At 37.4% G+C, this 27686-nt stretch overlaps 1 protein-coding gene across 9 annotated transcripts in view; it reads right to left on the bottom strand.

Annotated features, from left to right (window-relative positions):
- The window catches only part of WDR20 (WD repeat domain 20), a 46099-nt gene that overhangs the window by 6212 nt on the left and 12201 nt on the right, over positions 1-27686 (bottom strand). For 3 of the 9 annotated variants that reach the window (XR_003946199.2, XR_003946200.2, XM_030240179.2), the window contains exons 2-4: positions 11793-11975; positions 5821-7098; positions 770-900 (exon numbers count right to left, since the gene is read on the bottom strand). Coding sequence is in view for 3 of the 9 variants with exons in the window: in XM_030240179.2 (XP_030096039.2) it covers positions 811-900; positions 5821-7098; positions 11793-11975 (1551 nt within the window). In the remaining 6 variants the exon portion in view is untranslated. Of the gene's footprint in view, positions 1-767; positions 901-4014; positions 7099-11792; positions 11976-27686 lie in introns of those variants that run through there. The other 6 variants (XR_003946204.2, XR_003946203.2, XR_003946202.2 and 3 more) reach the window with 6 other exon arrangements.

Here is a 27686-nt window from a genome sequence, read left to right as displayed (position 1 = left end):
AAAAGTTATTTCCTTGAGAAGTTTGTGCAACATTATTAAAGGCAAGCAAAATGACACCTTCATGTTTCAAGACATATTTTGCCAAATACCTTCTCTGACCACAAAACCTGTGGAAGCTGGGTTTTGTTTCAGGCTCACGCTGACTATTGAGAAACTGGTTTGACCAACCAGTTCTTGAATCATTTGATATAACTGGATGTTCCAGAAGCTTTCAAGCAGATTTCTTTTTTTTTTCTTTCACTAGCTCCTGTTCTTAAATATGCATCAATGTTCTATGTATAGACCATCACAATGGTCAATCAATACCTTGAAAGTACCACAAAGTTCTCAGGTTTACATAGATGAGTGCCTCAGCTTTAGTCTACAGAGTATTTTTGCACAAGAGACTAACGAGTCCTCCCTGTCTGACTGGACCCAAAGTAACTCACTTTTACACTGAAATTCCTCAAAATGCCTCTGACACACTTCAGTAAATAGCATGGGTTTGGCTTTTTCTTTGTTACCAAGGAATCACCACTGCAAAGGTGAGACAGTGCCTAACCCCTCAAAAGGAAGGGCAACATCTGAAATCATCACCTAAATTTGCTCCAAGAAATTTTGCAGTCAAGGCTTTAGGCTAGTTTATTTTAGTTCAGATGAGTTTCATTCTAGACTATTTTTTTCTAGACAGAAAATGCTTCAATCATCTGCATGAGCCATATCCTTGGGGCTGTAAATTCAGCAATCATTAGGTAAACACCAAGATCTAAAGCTGGAATAAAGAACATACCCTGCACCAGAGTCCACAGAGGAAAGAGCTCCTGTAGAGTCCTAGAAGGAATGACGACACTCTGCCCCAGCTCCTACCGGACAGGTGTGCAGAGAGAATCTAGAGACAGCCATGTCTGTGTTCTGCTGAATCTGAGTTTAAACAAGTTTGAAAAGTGGTTTGGTAAGTATTCTGTTTAATGTTACTCTAGTCCTAAAAAAAATAGCTACCTTGAGTCATGACCTTATCAGCAAGCTTTAAACATCAAAACATCTGCATAGTCTTGAGATGAAACATTTTCTCAGAGTAAGTTACAGATGTGATCAACTTCTTACTTTAAAGCATGACAAGTTAACAGTTGCATTGTGGCCATTTGTTCAGCACAGTGTGAGAGCATAAGACCACCTAAGCACTGCAAGATAAATTAAAACTCAAATGTGGAAAGGACTATTGAAAGTTATCTACATTTACAGTTCAATCACACATTTTTATTTAACATCAGTATACAGAGGACAACCCCAGCAAGTTATTTTGTAATGTCAAGTATTTAGTAAAGTTCTTCAGCTGTAACAGTGACAATAGAACAGCTAAAAATAAGCAGTATGAAACAAACATGATCTTCTTAAAATTATAAATATACCAACAATACTTCTTAAAGCTTAATTATTGCAACAGTTAAATTAACAATAGTTCATGTTAGAAAGGCTCTATGAAATTTATTCAAGTTGTCAAGAAATTAGATGGAAGTGTAAAAAGGAAATACATATGAATTTTACTTTTGATTTTCACTAAAGGTAGTCAATACAATTTTGTACAGTATCACCTAACATGTCAATCTTTAACAAACTCCAGTATACAGAATCATAAAATGCAGAAAAAATAGTTTAATCTTTACACGTAAATTGACAGTAAATTAACTGACACAAATTTTATTATTGTAACATAAGCAGGCCAGCATTTTAAATATTAATTTAGTAGTTTTATGTTGTTAAAGGGGCAGACATATACAGTCATTCCAAGTACATACTCAAATTTTAAGAGGTGATAATTCAGAACATGGGTTTTCTAGAAAGTGTTTAGTAAAAGTCATGTTATTTCCTAATCCAGACATCCTCATCATAAAGCCTTTACAGGGTTATGATCTCTCCTGGCTTTACTGGAGCCACTTGTCACACCTCCTCACACACGCGCACACACACATACCTTGCTATAAATATCTCACCAGTGTACTCTAGGTTTAATTCACCCTGATAATGTGGGTATGACATGTGCAACTTTGCTATTGTGCACATTACAGAAAGCTTCAAATTTTAGCATGGTAACCTGAAGTTGTATAGCTCTGTTTCAGTTTAACTATAATCATCCCTGAAGTTTATACAGATACCGTATCACGTTGAAAGAAATCTATTTGATAGTACTTAAATACCAGCAATTGAACTTCAATTGTAATGATGAAATGCTCCTTTCCACTGAGGAAGAATTAGTATGTATAGCTGCTCATCTCACTCAAATATAGTACATGAATGTTTAAGTACTTTCACTAAAACAGAAGTCATACTAAAACATGATACTGTACTACAATTGTAGTTAACTAGAAAATTCAAGGATGTTATAATTTAAGTCTAAGTTTTCCTGTACAATAAGTCAAATAAATAAATTCCATGTGCATTTGTTTTACAAAGTGGTAGGATGCTTCTCTTGCTAGGTTATACACTGCCATTTCACCTGGTGCTTCTGGCCAATCTTACCTTGAGCTTTCTGACACAGGGAACTCACCAGCAGCTTTCACTCCCATAAAATGGAGTCACTGTACAGACAGTGAACAGTCAGTTTTGAAGCCCAAGACAGAAATCATGTAAGTAGTTACTCTGACCACTGAGTTCAGAGAAAACTTATTTTGCATATCCAAGTACCACTTTGGGGTTTTGTGGGTTGCTTTTGTTGGGGTTTTTTAACTGCTTCTGCAGATCCTGTAATTCAGTCTGACGTAGCTATAAAGATAGCACAATAAAGTTTCCTTCTGTTCCTTCCAAATTCTGTTTCTATATTTCCAGATGAATCCAACAGTTCTGTAATCCCGTTAAGGTTTCCCATCAGGGCCTGGCAAACACGGGTGAGAGACGACAGCTAATTGTCACCAAGTTGAGAAGAAAAGCTCATACTCTTGTTAGGGCAACCTATTTTTCTGACCGCCCTGAACCTTCTTTCACAGAAATCAGCTCACAAAAAAAAAAAAAAAAAAAAAAAAGAGAAAAAGAAAAAGAATAAAAAATTGAAACTAATGAACCCTGAGCCTCATCCAACTTGTTTCTAATTGAATTTTTCCACTTCACTTCACTGACTGGGAGTTGGCAGAGCAGTTCTGGAAGTGCAATGCAAGAACGGTACATCCCGTGAGAAAGCTCAAGGTATGATTTTGTACACACCGAAGCAGTAATTTGGAAAGTTTATAAACAAACTGTCAGGACAATGTCAGCACTGTACAGACTATCAACTATCACAGGGATCATGGTTGAACAGACACTTCTGGATTTATTTTCCACTCAGGGCAGCACAAGCCCAACCAGAAAAATATACAGAATTTGTCATACACTGTCAAATCATCCAGCACATGTTTTGATGGCTGTTGGAAATGAGAGGGAGAGGTAGCACTGGCTCAATGGAAATTACATTAGACACTGCAAGCCTCCTTTGCTTTTCCATCCAATTCTTTCTTTAGGCTGGCAGTGGCATCAATTTAATGAAGGCCTTCTGAGGCAATGATGGAAGCAGCAGCAAGATTCAGAGGCTTTTACTTTATAGAGTTGGCAGACAAAAAAGTGACAGAGCTTTAAGATCACTTGGGGAGCCATATGTCAAAGGAAGACTAGAAATAGCAACTTTAAACCCCAATTTAACGGGACATCCTAGGATAAAACAGCTGGTGAAACAGAAATGATGGTATATAACCCAGTAAGAAAGACATCACCATGAGTGTTTTATACTTTGACAATTCTCATTAAATAAAATTAAGTGCTTTCCTATAAACAAAAAGGATGCTCATAACGTCCTTCTGGCACAAGTATTTTCCTAACAAAGCCCTGTAAACATGCCACCAAAATTTAGTTTTTACCAGCAGAGTGAGCTCACTAGAAATGCAAGTGAAATCAGAAAAACAAATTAATTCGTAAATTTCTAAGTAAATACATCCTAAAGAATATGGCATTTACATCAGTGTGCAATATATTAATTTTGAAAGTGATAACTTCAGCATGAAAATTACTTACCTGTAGTTAAAGTTTCCCATATTGGCCAATACATAAATCCTGATTTTTGGTACTGCATACTTTATCTCTGAAATATTTGAAATGTCATATTCCAAATCAAAGTCAATACATAAAAATATTTAAGTTATACTCAGTCTAACAAAACCCACCTCAGCCACTGAAAAATAAATGTGACAGTGTAGTGTTTAATAGTATTCAAAGGAGTTTTAGAACAAAAGGAAAATGTAGCTCACAACAGGAATCTGAGGCACTGCTGTAATTAATAAGAAGTGAAGTGCACTGAGTCACAAAAGTATAATTGCTTTAATACTTTCATTTTGAACAAACATTTTAAATAGTTTAGTGTTTTAAGGGAGTGTTGTTTTTTTCTTTTTAAAATTAATGCTGGATTTGTAGTTCTTAGGCAAAAAATACTTTTAGGTAACACCCTCCTCCCTTCTCCCATAAAGGGGTTTTCAATCTTAGGTTTTAGATTTAATCTTGAAATATGCATTAAGATGCAGAACAGACACAGATTTTTACGCATACGTATGTTGTGACTAGTTTGATAAGATCTCAAAAAAGCCTACATTATACAAACAACTTTAAGAAAAATAATTGAGTTTTACTTGCATGTTTATAGTAATGAAGATGTGGTATCTAAATATATACAGCACCTCTACTTCAGAAGTCAGATTTATGAACCAAATGGTTAAAATCTAACAAACAACAGATTTTCATTTAAGTTGCTCAACATGGCATTATTCAGGTATTACCAGATCATTTCTCTTACTTCAGGTGATAGTCTACATCCCCTTTCAGAAATTTTCACAAAAATAATGTTTCTTTTTCTCAGATCAACTCTGAAAATGTTTTCATAGCTGTATTCCTTTGAACAGTTGCTGGCAAGCAGAGCTATTGTAGCACAAAGTACTTTTTAATGTAAGAATCACCACATTTAGCTTCAGTCAAAATTTAGCTATCTATACATCAGACAGAAGAAAAATAAATTATTATAGGTGTTCAAATGCATCAACAACAAGAGTGAAAACTAGTAATAGACTAATGTAGGTTCAGCTGATGGAACAGGTGCTATCAAAAACACGAGCTTGTAGTGGTTGAACTGCCTTAACAAACCTGACAGGAACAGAACACTGAAACTACTGAGAGAAAGCTTGCAGGATTTTCCCTAACTTAAATACATAAATCAAAACCTGGCTATAATTAGAGTTCCTTGTTAATACTGATTCACAATTTAAGAGCATAAACTACAGTCAGTACAGGGCTCACAAATCTGTGCATAAAATGGCTGATGTTTTAATAAGAAGTGGTTTCACATTAATGGCAGGCCACCACAGAAAAGAATGGAGGAATAAAACACTTTGGTTTTCACTTTTTCAGAGGCTCACGTTTCTCATTAGACTTAGAAGCAGCAGCTTTTCATAAGCTACTCTCATTGGGAGTGCTTATTTTTTAGAAAACATTAGAAGGATTATGATTATTTTAGTGTTTGACAGGTTTTACTTCAATTTTTACATAAATAGCTTTCACCATATTGTGGTTATGCTTAAGTATAAGAACACTGATCAATAGTTTAGATGCACAGTATTTATTTCTTCTGCTGGAAGGCAACTATATTTAATAATTGTATCCAAGACACTTCAAATCATTCAGAAATATGGCATGCAGTATCCAAAAGTATGGCTCTGAGGATATTTTTTTACATTAAGCATAAAGAAATTTTATATTCAACATTCATTATATTTCAAGAAAACTATCTATTCAGAGTTCTAGCTCTTTGATGCAGCATTAAGGATTAAAACTTACCACTTTACCAGGCCTTGCCCATGTGCAAATAAATCCCTCCTGACAAGCAGTGACTATACAGTCTTCAAGAAAAATTAACACAGTCAGTCTTTCATGTGCTATCTTTTTACAGATAAGAGGCTCTAACAAGGGAACATCTTCCATTCGGGGACAGAGAGGTGTTCCCAAAGTTTTAGCTGGGTCCGTTTTGGTTTTAGTAACTAGGTTCAGTTTGTCACTGCTCTTGCTAGATATATGTCCCATGCTATGGTTTCTCTTGTGATCTTTTTCATGGTGTCTTTCCTTCCGATCGTGTAGCGATAAGGTTGCAAATTTACTAACGCCAGAAGCAATGGCACCATCCATGACACTGCTTTTACTGCCAGCATTTGAGACTGCAGAGTGTGGAAGGCTGTTTGACCGTGGAAGAGGAGGGGGTACAGAGTTTCCAGGTGTTGTGATACTGTTTCCATTACTTCCTGGGTTAGTTCCACCACTTCCTGCAGGTGGACTTGTGGCATTCATGACATTTGTATGTGTCCTTGCTCTTGAGAGAGGTTGGTGGGGGAAGAGGATATCTTCTGTAAGATCCCACAAACAGAGCTGTGTGTCCTGGCCTACCGAACCAAATCTATACGTAACACTTACTGGACGACTGTCTGTAGAGTTCCTTTTGGATAGTCTAGATTGCGTGCTATTTGCTCGATCTCTGCCAAAATGAAGGTCTTGGAAATCCTCATCGCTTCCGCTAAATTCCATCGGGTCACTCTCTTCTACACTAGTGGTATATGGATCAAACGCAACGACACTGACCCACGATTTGTGTCCGTGGCCTCGCGCTATGACTCGACAGTCCACGAAAGACCAAACTGTCACCAAGTCATCCTCTCCACCTGTCACTATGTATTTCCCATCGGGGCTCCAACACACACACAGCAGTCCTCCAAAGTAGCTTTTCATTGTACCATGCAATTCCACCGAATCAAAGTTAAACACGCGAAGAAAACCATCCTGGCTCACACACGCCAAGAACTTCCCATCAGGGGAAAAGGCAAATTCATTCAGGGCACCCTCACCTACTGTCCATTTAAGCAGAGGGTTTCTTGTGGATTTACTCTTGCAAGTGTGCACTGCAAAACTCTCTCCTTGTTTAAGTAGCTGGTAGTGCGGGGCTGTGGTACCACAAGTGTGCTCCACGTTATACAAGTACATATTGCCACTGGAATGAGCTACTAGGAAAAGGCTTTCCGAACCTGGTACCCATTTTACACAGGTTACTCGGGACTTGTCTATTAGTCTCTGTGAAAAACAAAGAAGATACACATCAGAAACTCTGAAAATTAAATTTTCCATGATTAACTGTAAATCTGAGCTTTCTGAGGGATGAGGAGCAATGCTTAAATAAAGTGAACTTAACTTTCTAGACAAGAACTATGTTAATTACTGTATTTGCTAAAACTTATCAGGCAATGAAGAGCAAATTATTTTCAGACAAAGTACTTTCAAAAGTTGTTATTATGGTCCAGTCACATTCCACAAAGACCATACTTCAGCTGAGCCAATCTGTTATGAATCTAAATGCAGTGCTCTTTGGTTTACTTTTCCCTGTAGGTTGAAGAGCATGAGAAGGAAACAGGAAAACATTGAATAAACTAAAGGGGAAAAAAGTAGTTACTCATCTGAATTATACAGCAAACAGATTACAAATGAACAACAGTAAATTTAGGCTCTGATTTTATAACACAACCCAACCTCTGAAAAAAAAAACCTACCAGCTTTTACTGATTCAGGGAGCAAAGGCTGCATACACAGTGACCCTGTTATCATGTGGCTGCAAAGTCAGTAGGTAAATGCACGGGCTGAGTGAACTCACAAGGCACCACCAACTTTTCACCTTGGAACCCCAACATCCAATTATTTTTCTTTCAATAGCCAAAGACCTGTCAATATCCTGTTACCATTTGATTAAGCACTTTCCTTTAAAACAAAATGTTTTAAAATGCACACACATTAAACAAACATTCCTAGTCATAATGTCTTCAGTGCTCTAAGAACTGAGAGGTGAAGTCTGACTCCTTTGACTACTGTAGTTCTGGTGGACTTCCACAACTTACCATGTTGTCCATGGCACCACTCAGCTGTAACTTGCAGACAAGTAATTCTCTACAAGCACATTCAAGATTTGTATTTGGCATATTGATTGAAAGCAGAAAGAAGAGCTGAGCTACACAAAAGGCAAGAGTGCAAATATAAAGAGCCCAAGGAATACCAGAATAAGTTGCAAAGGCCCTAAAAACAAAGAAGAAAGAAGAATCTCCCTCAAATCTTGCTATGCTGTTTAGCACACAAACATCAAAAATACAAAATCACAAAAACATCAAACTAATGGATAATACATCCACTGTTATCTGTTGTGGAACTGTCACTGGAAAGCAGCATTTGGCCATTTTAGATTACACTTTTGCTGCTGTCAACCTCAGTATAAAACCAGAAAGTCTCTCTCCTGTAAATTATCATTGGTTAAAACAGCCATGGTATATTTGAGAGCTGAGAGATGTAACTAAACACAGCAAAGTTCCTTCAAATGGAGTAGCTTTAAAATAATAGAGTCTATGATTCTGTTGTGATATTTTAACTAGTCTGTCATATGCATGATACCTATCAGTGAACATATCTCAATAATGTGGCATCAGAAACATTAAAGAGAAAGTTACCTGGCACACACTAGGAGAACATGGGCAGAGAACACCAGCCCAGCTGGTTTCCTGTAGGCACCAATCTTCTCATTGCCAGTATGGCAATGAAAGCAAAATTTCTTGCTCTCTACTAAAGCAGCTCAATCTGACATACAACCTTTACTTGTAAGAGCACCTGCTCAACTTTTATACCAGAAATGGCACTTTATGTCTATAACCATGTTGGCCTACATGATCCTAAATACTGCAGAGAAACTCTGATCTTTACTTCAAGGAGGCTGTGAAAAACAGATTACAATTTGCAATGAGAACAGATCAGCTCAGGAAGAGAAGATACAGACAGACTTTAATCTGACATGTACAAGTGACCACAATTCATCTCCTTCTCAAGATACAAACTCTGAAGTTATGACTTTCAGGAGTTTTAAAAGCTTTCAGCTGTGTTCACAAAGTTCTGCAGCACAAGAAAGCCAGACCTGCAGTCAGTAGGAGCAGCAGATGCATTGCAAGAATGGTCTGAATACAGTATCAGCACATCAGTGAGGGATGTGAGATAAAGAGCTTATGTTCAGTTTGATGGAAGAATAGGAAGTGAAGAAGCTTCACTCACCGGGCAGAAACACTTGCCAAGATTGTCTTGGTTGTGTTTTGAAGAAGTTGAAGGGATAAAATTACAGACACAGGCCAGTAATGACTGAAAAATCTGAGGCAGTCAAAGAATATGCATTGAGGTCTTACACAGCTTTGGCAACAAAGATACAGGACAAGTTTATTAGGAAAAAAAATGCAGCTCAAGGCTTCAGTTTAAATTTAAAAAGGATTAAAAAATAAGATGAGAAAGCACTGGCTAATTTGATAACAACCAATTACTGCCTGGAAACAACTGAATCTGTGAAGTATATTTGACTGGTTTGGGCAGTAAGAAAATATCACTGGTTTAATTTTGACACACCTGGAAGAAATACCACTGTGGCTACAGATGGATTTATGTAGGCAGCCAAAAGCTGCACAGTATCTATCACTCACCTCAGCCTTTCAAGTCCCTATCATCCTCTGCATCAATAGAATTTTAAAAAAATTAGTAACAAGTCAAGACAGTGCTTTGGCTATTGCATTTTATGTTCAACATAGCCTATCATAACAGGTTGATTTATTTCATGTATCATATACATTCTGATTGCTATTCTGATAGGCAAAGCAGAGCTCTGGGCTACATGAAGCACTAAATTTCTCACAGGACAGGTGGTGAATTCTGTTACCTCCAGCATAAGTGCTGGATCTGTAGAACAACATTCACACTCATTCAGACCACCTTATGCCTACAGTTATTCCTAAACTATCTAAACTTAAAATATATTCAAAATCCAATAGGCACCTTCATCTTGAAGCAAATGAACTGGTTCAAACATCAATGCTCACTAATTTTTCTCTGGAAGGGGCTTTAAATACATCCCAAAACTTAGAAACACATCTAGGGCAAACTTCAATACTGTAATTGACAGAATAAAAATATATTTCAGTTTCAGAACTGGTTGTAACTGCAGATAAGGTCAGTGTGGGAAACAAGAATTTGTCATTTAACTGTAGCCTACTGTATGCAGTTTTGGTAGCACTGAGCAAATCCTTAAATTAGCTTGGTAGAAGAGAGATCAGCTCATTTAGATTTCCACCAAACTGTCAAAGGCAACACTTCCATCACACTGAAGTAATCTGACAATAGCACTGACAAAAAGCAATATTGGCTGATGGAAGTGGCTTCAGTGCTTCCAGCATTTGGGGAATACCACAGGAGCTATTCAGCCTTCAACACAGCTCTGCACTGTAGCCACCAGACAGTAAACACCATCAAGGCCTGGACACGTGCACTGGGCCTTGAAATAACTATTCCACCAGAAGTTTTTCTCAAAGGAACTATAGCTCAGGTACAGGAGTGGGAACTACTCTGTGATATGAAACCAGCTGCTTAGAGTATGTCTGCTACCTTTAATACTTACAATATTATTGTACAAGAATAAATAAGACACTTTTGGAGGGGTGGGTGGGGGTGGTAGGACAATGCTAAAATTAACAATTCAACTACTTATGCAGAGGTTTTTACCAACAGACAAAAGGTTCATTAAAAGATTCTCCAGCACTATTTCCCACTCAACACAAGCAGAGGCAGAGCAGCTGGGACAAGGCCAGGTAGGAAGAAAAACGCCCCTCTTCTGATCTACATGTTGCTACTTTTAGAAAGCTGAGGAGGAATTAGACCTAATTATAAAACATCCCCAGTGAGAACAATACTTCAATCTTCTTTGCACAAGGAAGGAGGAAGGCAACACATCTCTCTGAGGCGGGAAAGGTATACTTTGAAAGCTGAGCAAGGCTTAACTTCATCTGTAAAGTTTGAATCCAGATGTGAAATTTCAAAAAAGAAAAGAAGAACAAAGAAACAAAACTAACCAAGAGACCTGCAAACCTCTCTACAGAACTGAATTAAAACAAAAAAGGAGCAGAAGAACAATGCCCAAAAGAAAGTCACCTCCCCAAAACCACCCAAATTCCCAGAGCTTATTCTCTGCAGAAAATGCTGTCACAACCCAGTTACCAGACTTCTTTCCTTATTAGCATCTGGACACTTACTCCTCTAAGAATGTCAATGCTACCAGATACTCAGAGACAGTGGTTCTGTAACTTGGCATTAGTGCTCCCCATAGTACTCCTTCAATCTTTCCTTACTGCAGCAACAGAAAAAGCAGATGGAGAGTTTCCTTCTGAACATCACATGGCCAAGACATCATAAACCCTCAGCATTTCTGTGCACTCAGCTTTACAGCCTACTCTTATCCAAGCAAACCTTTAGGAATATAGGCAGTTTCTGCTGTAATGCCCCAACCATAAAAATGTGTATTTTTAACTTATTTAATATTTTGACTATAAAATATGAGTTAAATAGAGGCTTAAAATTTTCTTCTTCATTGGCAATCAGAAGCCTCAGAAACAACTGAATTCAGAGCACACACAGCAACATTTAGATTTGTAGACCTTATTTCCATCTGTAAACAGTCCTCAACTCTAGTTACAGTATTACCCAAACTAGAAAATGCTAATTTTTAATCTTAAACCCCACAAGATGCCTTTATCTTTTCACAATAAATAACATTATTATGCAAGTAGTCCAAGCTGAAAAACAAAGGCAGTGACTGAACAATAAGCTAAACAGGCAAATGGAGCCACATCTACTGAACTTTGAAAATCCAGGCACTTCAATATCACAGATACATTGCATGCAACAATATTAAAATTTCTACTTACTTCCTCATTAAATAATTTGCTAGTTTCTTTTTTAATAGGGTCTATAAGTTGGACCTGTCCTGCAGAGAAGCCCACTAGAAGAGACACACTTTCTGCTGTGGCTGTTAAATGATTGAAGTCGTGGCATGTAGGCTGTGTTCCTTTGTATATCCTTTTGTCTATTGGTTTACTCAAGTCCGCAGCCTGCAAAGAGAGCAAACAGAATTCAGACAGTTTATCACAGTGTGTGCACATAACCACATCTGTTTGAAAACAATGTTCATACCACACTACCATTTATACAGTCACAAAAGCCTACTTTAAAAAGCAGCTCTGCATTTATGAGACATCCAAGATCTTATCAAAATGCTTCTCTCTTTATATTAAGCAAGTGTACAAACTACTCTTGCCCCTGCCTTTGCACCTACAGCACATGACAAACCAATGCCAAGCACTTGGTAGCACAAAGGCTCCTCTGAGTCCTCAAGATACCAGAAGGCTTCTCCTGCCACAAGAGCCATCACAGAGACAAGGTATCTTCTACTTTTCTAGTAGCACTTTACCAGTATTGAGTATACAACCAATTTTGCATTAAAAATACCATATTCTCAATCATACAACTCTTGAACCATAAGTCTATCCTTTAACAACAGCCAAAAATATGATATTGTTCTCCATAATCACAAAAAATTATCAACCAGCTCCAAAGAGAGCATTTTCTAAGAACAGTGATTCAAGATACTGATCCTGTGATTATAAAATACATTTTACACCACTGAGCTACAAAGTAATTTGCTTCTGAAAACAAAACCCAAATATAGCTCAGGCAAAATAAGTGCTAACAAAACTGAGGAATTTCAATATAAACAAATTAAGATCTAGCACTAAGTGTCAGAAGAATCAAAAGGAACAGAAAAGCAATTTAAAATGCTCCCTTACTTGTGTCACCCGTGTTTATCCCCATATCACTTCTGAACAGACAACTAAATCTTTCATCATCCAGAGATTAAACCCCACACATTTAATATGCAAGATCATACATCAGGTTACACCTTGTTTTTTAACCTCCCTATTTACTAGGTTCAGAGTCTGTAATTAGAAAGCTGCAGATACTCAATATTACAGGCCTCAGACGTAGCTGTGATTTGAGGCTCAGATTCTAATTTTGATATATACCTTTTCAGTTATTTAGTCAGAGGAAATAAGGCCAGCAATAAAAGAGAAAGTAAACAAGCTTCACATAAAATAAAACTGCTCCAGAGCATTAAACCTTAGAGGACAAGGACTGAAGAGTAGCACATCTTTGGTATTCATACAGCTATGCAGACAGAAACTAGACCTGTCAGTAGGGAAAAATCCTAACCAGCTACACAGGTGAGCCATTTCCAAGGCAAATTTAACTACAGGATATGCATGACAAGCACTTATACACAACAATATTAAAGCTGAACTTATGTTTTGCAGCATATATTATAAACCAGTTTAATCAGGTGTACGGTCTCCTAGTTAAAAACTCCAAAATGAGATGATGTATTACAATTTTTACAGTCAGCAGACTAAAAGGTTATTCCTCAGAGTACAGAGATCCATTTTAAGCTAAAAGAGAATATTACCAATACCTCTTCAAGGAGAAATTAAATAGAATACTAGTTCTACTGGGAGATGGCAGGATAATGTGCATGCCTGCCACAGAGCATTCACCAGCTCACAGGCTGATGTCAATCTGTGATTTGAAGTTGAAAGATCAAATCCTAAAGGCCTTGCAGTTATGTCTTAGACTGTGTAACATTCCCTTGTCCTGTATCTCTATAAGCAAGTGATGCCAAGAGAGAACTCTCAGAATTGGGGTCGCATTTCTACCTGAAAGAACAACACATAGCCATACCTCAAATAAAGCAGAATTAAAGCAAACCAATGAGACTCAAAGTTCTCTCCTCTGGACACAAGTTGCAGCAGGACTCAATGCTAAGAACAAAGATCCATTCTAAAGTAAAAATTACTTGGCCTGAATCATATTGAATGAGCAGAGAACCACAGACTGTCCCAGCCAGCAGAGGATACAAGCATTACCACCTTCTTCTGAATCCTCATTGTCCCTTTAAGCAGCAAAGAATCAATAAATAGGTGGCTATGTTCAGAGCCAGAGACACCTTGCTCTTTTGTCTGGGTGAGGTTTTACATCACTAGCTTTTGTTTTTGTTGTCCAACAACTTTGGTGTGACAAGTTCCCCATCGCGTGAAATTGTGTGGTAACAGACCTAGCAACACATGAAATTCTGATAAATTAAATCTAAGCACAGACTTCACTGTGCTTATTCTAGCTGTTCTCTGGGAACCAGATGGCAGTGAGAATCTGTCTGAACTTAAATGAAGTATAAATAAACTAATTCAACCCAGAATTAACCAGGCTTCTACTGACAGGGATGCCTCGCCTTTTATTTACATGCAGCCACTGCTTTCAGTTATAGCACAGTTGTCTCATGGAGGTAAGTCAAATCTACAAGCACTAAAGTACTGCTTTGGTCTACATCTTTCTTAACTGAAAGAGAGTAGAATCAATGGGCAGCTAGGAGACATTTTCTTTATTTCTGTGTGAAGGTTGCTATTGGATTTTGCTAAGAACAAGAAAAGTGCTTACTCATAAAATTCAACCACGCATGGAAGTCAGCTTCTCATTACCTCACCACTAAATTCATTTGTTATTTTGTGAAAGATGTGATTCTCAGAGAAGAGCTTTTACATGAGATCTTGTCCATAAAAAATTGTCAAATCCTAGGATCTGACACTCTTTACTGATCAAGGTGATATGAACTGCCCCCTGCTTAGAAGTAGTGATGTACTTTGAAAAAACCCAGGAAAACCTTGGGATTAAGTGTTGCCAGGCATGGAGATTAAAAGCACACCCTCCCCACGGCAGCTGGCAGCAAGCTATTTGCAAGCTTCCTGTCCCAATGCTTTTAAAATTTTCTTCTGAAAAACACTCGGCACTATTCCAGCCTGTCCACTCTGAGAAACTCCCTCAATAGTGGATGATTCACGATGAGAGCAACACTTTCGGTAATCACAACTGAAAGTAGAATGGGGCAGCTGATGCAAGGCAAGGAATATCAAGACCATCCTTATCTGGGCAAGCCTTGAAGTACATCTCAGCTAATCAAGGCTCTGGGACTGGCACCTTGGCCAGCTGATACCTGTACTAGAAGTCTGTTCCTTCCAACATACAGAGGTACTGGACCCCCTGGGCAAAGAGACAAGGAGTAACAGTTTTTGGGCAACAACAGGAACCTCACACACCTGTATAAAGCCAGTGACAGAGCTGAACAAAATTGCTGTACCTTGGGCATCAACAGCTCCCAAGTCCTGTCTCTGAGGAGATTAAAACTCTTACCTTAAGAGAACCTCACACTTGCTCACAGAAGAAAAATTGAACATTTAGGTTTGAGTGATGAATTCATACTCTAGAAATAAAACATGAACCATGTGACTGTTAGGGGGACTTCCTACTCTTACTTATTAAACTCTCACAGCACACTGTTTTAACAAAACTATTCCCACTTGGCTGGGGAGGGAAGGAAGAAAAAAGAAATCTAACAGTCTAACAGTAGCCCATTCACCCTGGACTCATGACTTCAGTAGAAGGGCAGTCAAATGGAACATATTAATCACAGCTTTAACTACATAAACATCAAGAAAAAAAATGGCAGAAAAAACCCAACAAAAAACAGTTGCCTTGGTCTGAAGCAAATTATAAGTATTCAGAGTCTGATGGCTGAAATGCCTGATTAGGATGGCCATCAATAACCTTGGTTCTGTAGCTGTGTGTAATTCTAAGGTCAAAGCCAAAGATTAATATCTATCCAAGATTTATTTTATTGATCCAAGACTTAGAGCTTTCATAATAAGACTGCCTAAACAGAGAATCACATTATTTTAAGTCACTGTTTAATCACACTCCTTGACAGATTTTATTTCTTCCTGTATCTTTTATTTTCCTAACTTACATTTGCAGCTTTCTGCAAATTTTACTTGAATGAAATGTGTCATACATGATACAATTCTTTCCAAGCTGAAAACATTGCCAAGATATTGAATTAATTATTTTATTAATTTATTCCAGGTAATTTCAATTGTATTCATGAAATGGCTTCCACTAAATACTTAATAGTATTTAATATCACATTTGCCAGGAGACTGGCTTTCAATGGATCATAGCTGTAAGTGAGATTGAGACAGAATAGTGAAGCATTTGATAAAAATTTTACTGCCAAAAAATCCTCTTAAGAAAATCTCTCTTGTCCAGAGAATTAATTGATCTTGAACAGCAGATTACAGATTGGCTATGTATGTACAGCTCTAGTGCACAATAAAAGAGAAGACACACAAGAACCAAGACAACGTACTTTTGAAAACAATTTCCTCAGTATTTCTGGAGCTTGGAATTTGTAACTGCCTACCTGTAACTTGCTATCTCTTCCACACCTTGCTATCCAGGGATTTAATGGTCCCTGGTCTAGAAACAGAATTATTTGAGAAAGCTGTGCTTAATATGCTTATTGTGTTATAATGCTGTACAGGTAGCAGAAGAAAACAATTCTTAGAATTATTACTAAGTGAGTTTCTTTGAACTTCACAGATGCTCTTTAAAGCTTGGCTGAAAAAAGAGGCAAAGCAACCCTTGCTGTAGCCCTCAGCTTTAACACAACCCCCTGTGAATAGGACAGAACCCTCCATGACTTCCTCACTGCATTAGCAAGGACAGGGAACACTCAACTTGTTTATTCTTCTTCCATGTCTGCGCTGGTCTCCTCCTTCCTGCAGAGCTAGCCAAAGGACAGGGACCACTGGGGAACACAAGAAAGCAGAGCTACCCCAGGCACTTCTGTAGAATTTTCTGGCCAACTGCATTCCTTGTTTCTGTACACAAGTTTCTGACAGAAATACTAGTGTCAATACTTCACACTCTACTTTATTAACACAGGAGCAGACTTTCAGAATTTTTGGTTTTATAACCCAAATAGAGATCACTAAATATTAGCAACAGAATAATTTGTAGTTACATCACTGTTGCTTCAAGCTGATCTGATCTCACAGCTGACCCTGCTTGGGGCAGGTTAGACTGGAGACTCTGAGGTTCCTTCCCACCTGAATAGCCCTGGAATCCTAAGCTTAGGATCAACCAAAGCAGCAGCAACAGGGCCACTCCCAGCTTACTTAACAGGTCTGGTTTGCATCATAAAGGAAATTCAGGAAGCAAAAAAACTCCAGGAACAAGTTGGTAGTCTTTCCCTATAAAGACCACTGATGTAGGGCAAAAGTTCTGCTTAGTTTATATAAAATACACAACAGAAAGTCCAGGCAACACTTCCTGCAAGTACAAAGTCCTAACAAAACACTCTTCAGTGCAGCTGACAGTGCCACAGCCTGCCAGTAGCAAACTGGCTGCTACAAATAGAACTGCACGTAAGCTGACAGACTGCTGATTTGGCTTTCTCGGCAGAAAAGTTTTAAGTCTGTCAAGAACTCACATCATCCCTTCAGATCCAGCATCCCTTCAGGTACACAAACCTTTCAGGCAGTGTTCAGGTCAACACATGCTCACTTCAGAAGCCCCCAAAAACACTTAAAATAGTTTAAAAGCTTCTCAGCTTTCACTTAGAAACCAAAGTGAGAGAGAGAGAGAGAGAGAGAGAGAAAAAGAAAGAAAGAAAGAAAAGAAAAGAAAAAGAAAAAGAAAAAGAAAAAGAACAGAAAAGAAAAAGAAAAAAGAAAAAAAAAGAAAAGAAAAAGAAAAGAAAAAGAAAAAGAAAAAGAAAAAGAAAAGAAAAGAAAAAGAAAAAGAAAAGAAAAAGAAAAAGAAAAGAAAAAGAAAAGAAAAAGAAAAGAAAAAGAAAAAGAAAGTAAAAATTCTCATTAGGATTCAATAAAAAGCCAGTAGATAATCACCATTTGTAAAGTTGCCCTATTTATAGCCACACTAGGTTTCTTAAATAAATGAGAGCTGCTTTTCCCATACCTGAGTGATGTGCTTAGTTCCAAGGATTGCATAATAGGTGTTGTGTGTGTACACATAGTAGTTTTAAATGTCTCCTGAGCCTTGCAAAGCCATTAATGCTAAGGAAATTTTAGGTCTCTGTATTGCATTCAACATACCTGCTTTATATTAAAGTCACATTTCTAAACTTCAATAAAAATATTATTTTTAGTTTTCCATTTCAAATTTGGCTGATCTTCCAACTCCTTGAACTGAAGCATCAATAGCTTGCCACTCACTATACTGTTCCTCATAAACGGGTTCCTGTATCTTTGCAGAAGGTTTTTTTATAAGTTACAAAGCACTTGATTAAATGCTGAACAGGAACACTTAAGGCATGTGACAGTTTCTAGGATACTCTGTAAGAACAGCTCTTCTAGTAAAACAGGGACACCAAGTAATTTTATTTAACCTAATTTTTTTTCAAGTGTTCCACACAATTCATCCATAACAAAGTCTTAAAGATCAATTTTATACAAAGCCGCTTGCAAATCTGGGAAGCTACTTGATATTCTTCTCCCTTCTAGATTTAATTCCCACTTGGGGCCATACATGACATACATGACTTTTGAAAGGAGAAAAACATTACTTAACAAGATTTAAGCATTTATTCATACAGCAGACAACTGTGACCACCTACATTTAGAGAAAAGCTCTAGACCAGATAACTGGACATAAATCCATATTTAGGCAGAGATCATTGCAGCTTTCTGAAGGATCCAATAAAATAATCATATTCTGTTTCCAGAAGAATTACTCTAAGCACTCAAACAGAGCAAAGAGCACGCACTGGTTTGAAATAAATCTGTGTCATATTAACTGAACCGATAGTTATATAATTGACAAGATCAAGAAAGTAGATGTGAGCACCATAAAGAACACACATAAAGGACTGTTTGATTTACAGCTTATCATAACAATGTTAACTCCATCTTAGTAAGGCCATAAAACAAAACATTTCTGTGGTTACAGTATAGATCAGCACATTCCTTTGAAAGTTGTCTAAGGTGAAAGCACCAGACTACCAATAACTCTAGAAAAAGCAGAGATTTTTATTTCTAAGAAGGCTTCAAAACCTCAGAACAGCAGACTCAAAAATTGTTTGCAAGACCCCCTTCACTTCACAGGGGTATACAGCATCAACTTACTCTTCATTTATAAGACTGAGCAAAGGGCACTGAAACAGTACAAGAGTACAAACACATTTGAATTACTGCAGGCCAGGGAGGCTAAGGGAAGTTGAACAAGGTTTTGAACCCCTCCACACAAAAATTCCTCTGTCTTCTGAGCACAGAATGCTGTTGCTGCCTCCACCTGTCATAACCCAAGAGAGGTCTGAAGTCCCTGAAACTATTCCTTTAGAATCTTAAAGCATCTTCAGTTCAAGGTGTTATTCACTTGGTTCAATTTTCACCCATGCTGACACTGCTTCTTTAGAGTGGAAGACCAAATACACAACTTGTGACAGCGCTGTTCAAAGAGCCAGGTGAGACCCAAACTGTTCTAATGAACTGACCATGACACAGTTCTCAGAGCTGGTCAGTCCTGACAAGGTCAGAGAGCTTAGCACCTCCAAGAGAAACCCAGCAGCCTGCCCACAGAGTTGACCAGAAGTACTTCAAGCAACTCCAGCATCTTCAGCTGCACTATAATCAAACCACTAAAGCTTCAGGCAAGTGACAGGACACTGTAACTTTTCAAAAGGTGTTTGTTTCTCCATATTTAACAAAATCAATTTTTTGTTACACTTGCAGAAGAAAACCTGCTCCCTTTGCTCACTAAAAGCACTTGAATTACACACTTTGCACAACACTGCTTTACTATGAGACAAAAAGAATATATGAGCTTTAACTTCTCTCAAGCCTCTAAACAATCCCTCAGAGGCCCACTCTGAAGAAGAGCAAATAAAAGGTATTCCACAGTTCCTTTTGCAAAGTTTCCCTCATCGTGGGTGCCAGTTAATGACATGATCAACTCAGATAAAAATTGAGACTATGACTCCAGTGTTCTGCGTTTGGTCACACTAAATCTGTAAACAGGCTAATTAAACAACTTGAATAAAGTTACTGTATCACACATTCCCAACAGACATGAACTGAATTAGATGTTCTATTCTGGTTTAAGCAATTACTTGCCTTTTTTTTTATTAGGAAGAAGAGATAGGAAGCTCTGATATCAGCATTATTGCCTCTTCCCAGTGCCTGGTCTGCAGAACTTTGGCTCTACTGTAACTTAGCCTGCTGGATACAAACCTCTCCAGCAGAACCCTGATTCAGAATCACGTATGTTGTGCATGTGATGCAGACACCTTCCTCCTCTTCTCCCCCTACTCAGCTCTTTTTAAGAACATATGTAAGAAAGAGATCTCACTGTGCAGTTTTAAGTTCAAAATAATGATCTCTCATGGTATTTATAAACCATTGGTGATAGGTCACATTTTTACACTGGTTTCCCCCTCATTGGCTTAACAATTTAAGTCATAGCACAGACATACTTCATAATCATGGACTCCAAACTGGACTTTTTTGCCAGGACTTTTTACTCCTGAATAATTTCTTCAACAGTGCACAGATATATGTTCCAGAAGTTAACTCACGAAGTCAGCTGCATTAATGGATTATTTTCCATCCTTGATTTCTTTCATGAAGCCATTTATAATGCAAATATGGAAGTTCAATAACACTTACAGGATTTTTTTTTTTGCATTAACTACTGTACGGAATTGAAAAAATTGTCAGATTTTAACTCCAACTTCCTGTTCATTATTCTCTTATTTGACCAAAGCAAGGTCTCCTGATGAGTTAATATGTGGGAAAAAAGTGTAATTTCTGAATTTTGTTTCCCTCTGATTTTACTGAACACCACCTTGTTCCCAAAAAGAGACTATGATGTCTAATATTCCTCATATACACAGCACTTCTATTGATTACTAGAGTAAGCAGTCCTGTCCTCAGTATTTAGACAAAAGTTTTCAGATGTCACAATTTTCACCACTTCTCTGAATATCTCTGTAATAATACATTTTGATAGACCTACTGATTTATACAATGCTGTATGATTTATTAAATTCTTGTTTCTAATATTCTTCTCCATTCCATTTCCTAAAGAAATATTTATTAGAACTCAAGTACTAATCAGTTAGGGCAATCACCAATATCAATCCACTCTTCTTGTGCAGTAGCTCCAAACTGACTCAAGTATTCTCCTCTACTGTGTGCCACCAAGAGATTAGTGGGAACACATACTGCTGCTCACTCAAGTATCCTAACTGCATCTCCCAAATTTCTTACAGTTACCTCTTGCCAGTTAGTCAGTCAAATCAGTCCATCTTCAACTTCTGCTGCTCTTCCCCTTTCACTTCTTTTCCTGAAGTTACAGATATACCACATAACTATAAATTATCATGTTAAACTTAGAGGGATTAGACATTTTATTTACTGTGGCTAATCAGTGTCACAATTCTTCTCTTCCTGTGGCTTCTAAATTCTTACTTTCCTTTGAGTTAAGCCCTAGTATAATCTTCCAGATGTTTTCACATTCCACTTTTGTTTTAATTAAAAAGTGCTCAGTAAGTCCTTTTTAAAGAGGTCAGCAAAAGGCAGACTAACCTGTAATTCAATATAACAGCTACTGTTCACAACCAGAACTCCTGAACAGCATTTCATAAACTGTTTGTTCCATCACTTCAACATTTCACGTTCCAGTAACATTACTTCCCAGTTATAACAACAGCAAGCCTCCCTTCCCAAGAGACCATGAGCTATAAAGACAGAGGCAAATTCATCATAGTTTCTCAGTAATAACCTAAACTGCTTTCCCTGAGCCTCCAACTGCCTACCATAATCTCCAATCCATGTTATGCAATGCATAAAGTGATGAGGTGGAGTCACATGTTAGGGTAGGTGCTCATGATCACAGTGCCCAATGCCAGCTCTAACCTTGATCTTCAGGATATCTTTAAAAGTAGTGTCTCCCTCAAGCCACAGACTGGCTTTCTGTGTAACAGCTTCCCTTTGGTGGATGAGACTTTGGAGAAGATACATGGAAATATACATACTATTTACATTCAGAAAGAGAAAAATAACTGCATGATTTGCATGTGACCACACCAATAGAAAACTGTACAGCAAGTCACATGCAACAGGATCAGATTTGCCACAACATCCTGACAGGACTACAATACCAAATACTGTGTTCACAGTAAGCTGATTACACAAGGAACCTATCAAACTGAAAATCACCCCATTAAAATACTCACATAAAGACCTTGGTTACAGGTAGCAAGCCTCAAGACAAACAGCTGTGGCAAAGTGAATTAAATATGGCAAGATCTTTAATATACACAAGTAATTAAAGGATATACATGCAGTCAGGAACACAGACAAACCATGAAATTCACAGAGATCATACATATATACACAGCATACATATGTGATCTAACACACATATAATCACTAACACAGACAAATTTTAGAGAGACAAGACTGAGTCATCTGTGAAACAAGGCATTGCACACTGAAAATATGTCAACCTTGATTACAGTACTTAAGTAATTCAATTCCTCTGTCTCCAAGAGGCTACTCTATTCACTCAATGTCCTTACAGTTAGAGGGCAAGCCAACAAAGAATCTCACTCTTCCCTGCTTGTGAATATTGCCTCCTTTGTGCAAAACTCTGGACTGGCAATTAAGATCTGCTTAATAAAACAGGATTTGAAAACTGTATTCCTTGGGAACCACACTCTGACAAACTATAAACAAGTATATTTGCTCTCCAAAGTGATTATTTCAGTTTACAAGTTTTCTTCTGAGTATCTTTGTTTCCAAACTTTGGCATGAATTTCCTACTGTGTTTGCCATGGTAACCAAGCAGCCTGAGCCTCTGCTTGAAATTCCATTTAACTGTTTAGCATTGCATATTGATCAAGATACATTAACATCCTTAAGCACCCCAAAGAGGGAAGCAGCCATTCTCATACTGAAGAACCACCATGTATCACAAACCTCAAAGGATTTTTGCTGTTGATTAAAATGGCAGGGTAGCAATGAAACTTCTTTGCCAATGATGCATGTAAAAAGCTACTAGATAAAGAGAATGAACTCGGATGTGAGGAAAGGAGTACACTCAATTTATAAGGAACTACATTAGAACAGTAGTCTCTATCTGACACTATCTTCTCCCCACTGAAAGAAGAGTTTGCATTCATGTCAGAATGGAGAATTTGCTCCAGGAGTACATTTGAATGAGAAAGACTGTTTTCTCCATTAAAGCTTGTTCCCCTGGTGGAAAACTGCTCTATTACCGTGCAAGAGGGGCCAGGTAACTGGCTAACTTGATTAACACTAACAGGGCAAAGCCAAAGCACAGTTGCATGCTTCTTTTAGTTTCCATTTTGAACAAAGATCTTTCTTCAAACATTTCTCTCTAACACAGGATCATGAGAAAACATCTGTTTTAAGCACAAGAATCTAATCCAATTCCTACAAAACCTGCCAAATACTTCAGCATAGTAACATTTATATAAAAGTAAGCAAACAGATTAGGAAAACCTGAGAAAACAGGCTTACTGCTCATATTTTTCAGTCTCACTGCACCATATGATTTTATAATAAAATAAAAAAAAAAGCTGGCTGGTCACTGGTTAAAATCTCATCCTTTACTCTGCTCATGGTTTAAGACAGAACGAAATAGTTCTGACCTTCATGCCTGTTGTATAAATGGAGACTCAGAATACAGAAAACCACCTCCAAAAATACCAAATCCCCTCCTAAAGCTTCCCCAAAAAACAACTGAGATACTCTAGCATCCATTTATTTACCATTAAAAATCTCCTGCTCTTTTCATGATACCTGCCAAGTGAGCTTTACATCCACTTTTTTCATTGAACATTATTGCCTCCAGCTCCTCAGTCTCTTACAGTCCTTTCCTCTCCTGATCTGAAAGCCAGTAAGGTGGCCTCACTGGGTACCACACAGAGAGCTGGATTTGTATCACTAAAAATAAATTGCCTTCATTCACTCTCTTCATCTGGCTCAGCCCTAAGAAGCTTCTGGGGGAAACATTCTGCCTCTTGTTAAAACCTATTCAGTACTTCCCTTAGGGTCACAGTATTTTCATTCTGCAGTTCAACTATTAGTAATTGCTTGCAGCAGGGCTAGTCAAAAAGCAGGATAATTCCAAATTAATAGTAAATTTTGCATGATTGGGATTTGTGGAAGATCTGGTCATGTTCCATACATCCAGGGAAGGTTTTGAATTATTTATTCTCTCCCTTCTTTCTTCTCTTTCTTATGGTGTGATGAAAATTATATTTAGTGACTTATTATTTTCTCAGAAAATTAAAATCACACACCTCTTTCTCCAGTTTTACATTAGACACCATCCTCTTTTAGTAGCAGGAGTTAAAAATCACCTTCAACACAAGCAACCAGAATTTCTTGCAATATTAAAGCCATCTTCTCAATGCCTAGTACAATGGCACTAAAGACCTCCTTTATTTCTGTTGTAAACCTCGTTTGATACATCTCTGAATTGCATCTATGTCCTTCAGCCTTCAACAGCTGTATCACAAGCTGGCTCAGCTTGTAATCAACACTACGCTCTGTGGATCATCTTCTCAAAGTTTTATTGCTGAAGCAAAAATTCCCTATGGATTTCTTCAATAAATTTTCACTTCATCTATGGCAGTGGTATCAGCTTGTTTCTCCTTATAAAGTAACTCTGATTATGAACAGTGATGTGACCCAAAGTCATTATGAGCACCATGAACTTGCTCTTGCTTCTCCGTATCACTGTCATCAATTCAATTATTTCCAAATCACTCCTAGAAGACCTCAACTTGAAGGTCTCTTCCCAATGGCTGTCTCAGATATAAAGAACTTAGCTTTTCATTCTCTCAATATTTTGTAACAGAAATTCCAAATTCTAAAATTCCCTCATTTTTAATATCTAATATATGGATCTGTATTTCCACTTCCTTCAAAGACATGAACTTAGTAAGTTACAACTCTCCTTTACTACCAAAGTGTTAGACTACAAAGGCTGAGTGCCTGAACTTCAGATAAAGCTGGCTATATATACACCTTATACATTAATGTTTTTCCACCACAGGGAGACATGTTACTTTCAGCAAAACAAAAAAGAATTCCTAACACAGAAGTCTACAATGTAAGAATTACAAAAGCTAAAACTGAAAGGGGATTTGTTGTTGTTGTGGTGGGGTATGTGTTGAATTGCACTCCTGCATGTTTTTCTCTATTTGAATACAACCCAGGATAAGCCTTGCAAAAATACCTGTCTGTCACTCAGCCAAAGGCAGTCAGAAGGTTTTTAGCAGAAATTTTCACTGTTAGGAATAGAGTGAATTAAAAAGCAACTGATTTCAAAATAGCACATAGCATTCCAAATATTCACAGGCACTAAATAAAGTTCGTGCTGGAACACTACTTATGGACTGTCACAAGCTATGTGAAGAACACATCACCTTCTGTAAAGGCTGGAAGGCATTGAAACACACATTTTAGTCTCTTCACTTTTGAGGAACTGAGAAAGTGAAGTGTACTGTAACAATTATCTCTTTCCTTAACTACACATCATAATTAAGTTCTGCAAGTCTCACTTAATATTTATGCTTAGTTAACTATAATTCAGTTCTCAACAGTTACAATTTAATACCTTATAAGAGATTCATAGCTCAAAAGTAAAGAAGTAATAGTTACCTTTCTGATCTCCTTCTTGCTCCTTATTCTCCAGTGGATCCCTTTATTTCCTCCTACAGTCTAGTCACACTGTGCCTACACTTATAATCAGTCTTTCTCACCTGTTTTTAACACTGAGTGAGGCATAATTCAGTTGAGCTTAACAGAGATAAGAATATATGTACTAGATGTACAAAACAAATTAAAATAAGGAAAATGGGTTTGTAAATATCAAAGGGATTCCAAGTAAAACACATTCTGACACAATTCAGCTGCTGTTCTCATTTGGTTCACACACTCAGTTGCAATATTTATTAAACACTTAGTAAGTTACTTTCACTGCAAAATTGTTTAAATTGGCCCAGCTCTGCAAGCAAAACTGGTTAAAAAAGCATACCTGTTAAAGGCAACACTTATTTAAATTAGAGCTGGCGGACTGCTTTTAGATGGCACCCAAAACATGGAACAAACTGGAAACATTGCATGACTTACTGGCATCATCATCTCTGAGTTGATCACCTCCTCCCCATGAACACACACAAAAGTTACCTGACCTGTTGGACCAGTGTTCTAGTCAGTCACTCATTCAAAGCCATTACTTTCACTTTACTTTTGAATCCTATTTTTTTCTTTTCTAAAACAATGGTATGGTTCTGTTACAACACTGGAAAAATGCACTTGTGCAATACAACAACAGCAAACATTGAGGCTGACTGACAAAAGCAAAAACTGCTTTTGTTTTTTCTTTCACAAGATCAGACATCTGAGGTGCATTTAAAACACTTATCACAAAACTGAGTCCTGTTAAAAAAACAAGACTGCTGTAGCTTCATCACTTAAGTCGTAAAATTTAATCTCTAACTTTAGAAAGATCAAAATTTAGTAACACTTAAAAGTTGGCTTTATGTGTGTTCTACGGCAAAAAACCCCAAACACCTGCAGTCCCTAGATAAAGCCCTAATGTTTTCCCATTTTAAGAATGAAGATTAAAGTAGAATATTCCTCTCTTTAAAGGTATTCAGAAGTACTGAAATCAAAAAACAAATACAGAGACTTTAAACACAAAAAGAACAAATTAAAAAAAACCCACACCTGGCTGATTCAGGGAATCAGCATTACAACTTATCTAAATTTATTTACTTGACATTTGCAAGCTACTCTATGATCACCATTATTATTAAATTAGACCAGGTTAAGTTTCATGTAGACTCGTCAACAGGCAGAAGTGAAATAGGAATTCATACTGCCTAACAATATATTTGATATAACTCCATTCATTATACTAATAACATGCAGGCAAATAGTTGCAGGTTGAGTTTCCACCAGTCTACAACACTGCTATCTACCTCAAAGTTTCTTCATTTCTTTTTCAGCTCATTAGACGAAAAGTTATTTCTTTATGAAGGAAAAAAAATTAAAAGGCAAGAGCAGCAAAAGCTGAGGATTATCCGTTGCTATAATAACACAATGTTTTAGTCCAACAGTGTAAACCCAGTGCTTGAAGAAAAAATTATCTGGTAAGGAAAGCAGTCTGAATAATTGTACCCTGCACTGCCCTGTTGCTATAGAAACTTATTTCACTGTAGCAGTTAATTGCTAATCAATTTATAATTTTTCATTACAAAGCTCAATAGAAGTCAAATGGAACACTGTCACATCTGTCCAGCAAGTCTAAATTACGTCTCTTCTGGCTACTGTTGGATTTTGCAAGCCCTACAGGAATGCTGGACATTTTTGATACAGAGTTTTTATCAATAATTCCATCATGTTGCAGCATGTTAAGAAAATATTACTAGAACAAAGCCCTAATTACTTTAGTACTAAAAATAAGATGGAACTGGCTCTTATCCTAAGAGCACCAGAACAGTCCCACAAAGTTAATGAAATACTGCACGAATGTATAACCTGTGCTCCAAAACCAGGATGAGGCCCATTGGTTTATGCTTTTTGTCGTCACATACAGTAACAGACAGATGAAATAACATATTTGCTCTAACTGCTGTCCTGCAGCTACTAATTCGCAATCTTCCTTCTGGGGCTGAAGACATTTCATTACAAGCCAGCCCAATAAGATGAAAAGTTGCAAAACAAACACAGCTACTAGCAAGCAAGTATCAAGGACCAAATCCCTAAAACAAATATAGTGAACTCTGATTTTCCACAATCCCATGTGTACAAGTTCTTTTC

This window comes from Serinus canaria, chromosome 5 (assembly GCF_022539315.1).
Source record: "Serinus canaria isolate serCan28SL12 chromosome 5, serCan2020, whole genome shotgun sequence".
Classification (NCBI taxonomy): Eukaryota; Metazoa; Chordata; class Aves; order Passeriformes; family Fringillidae; genus Serinus; species Serinus canaria.
Note: the sequence above shows the minus strand (reverse complement) of the source record. Positions and strands in the feature narration are given on the sequence as shown.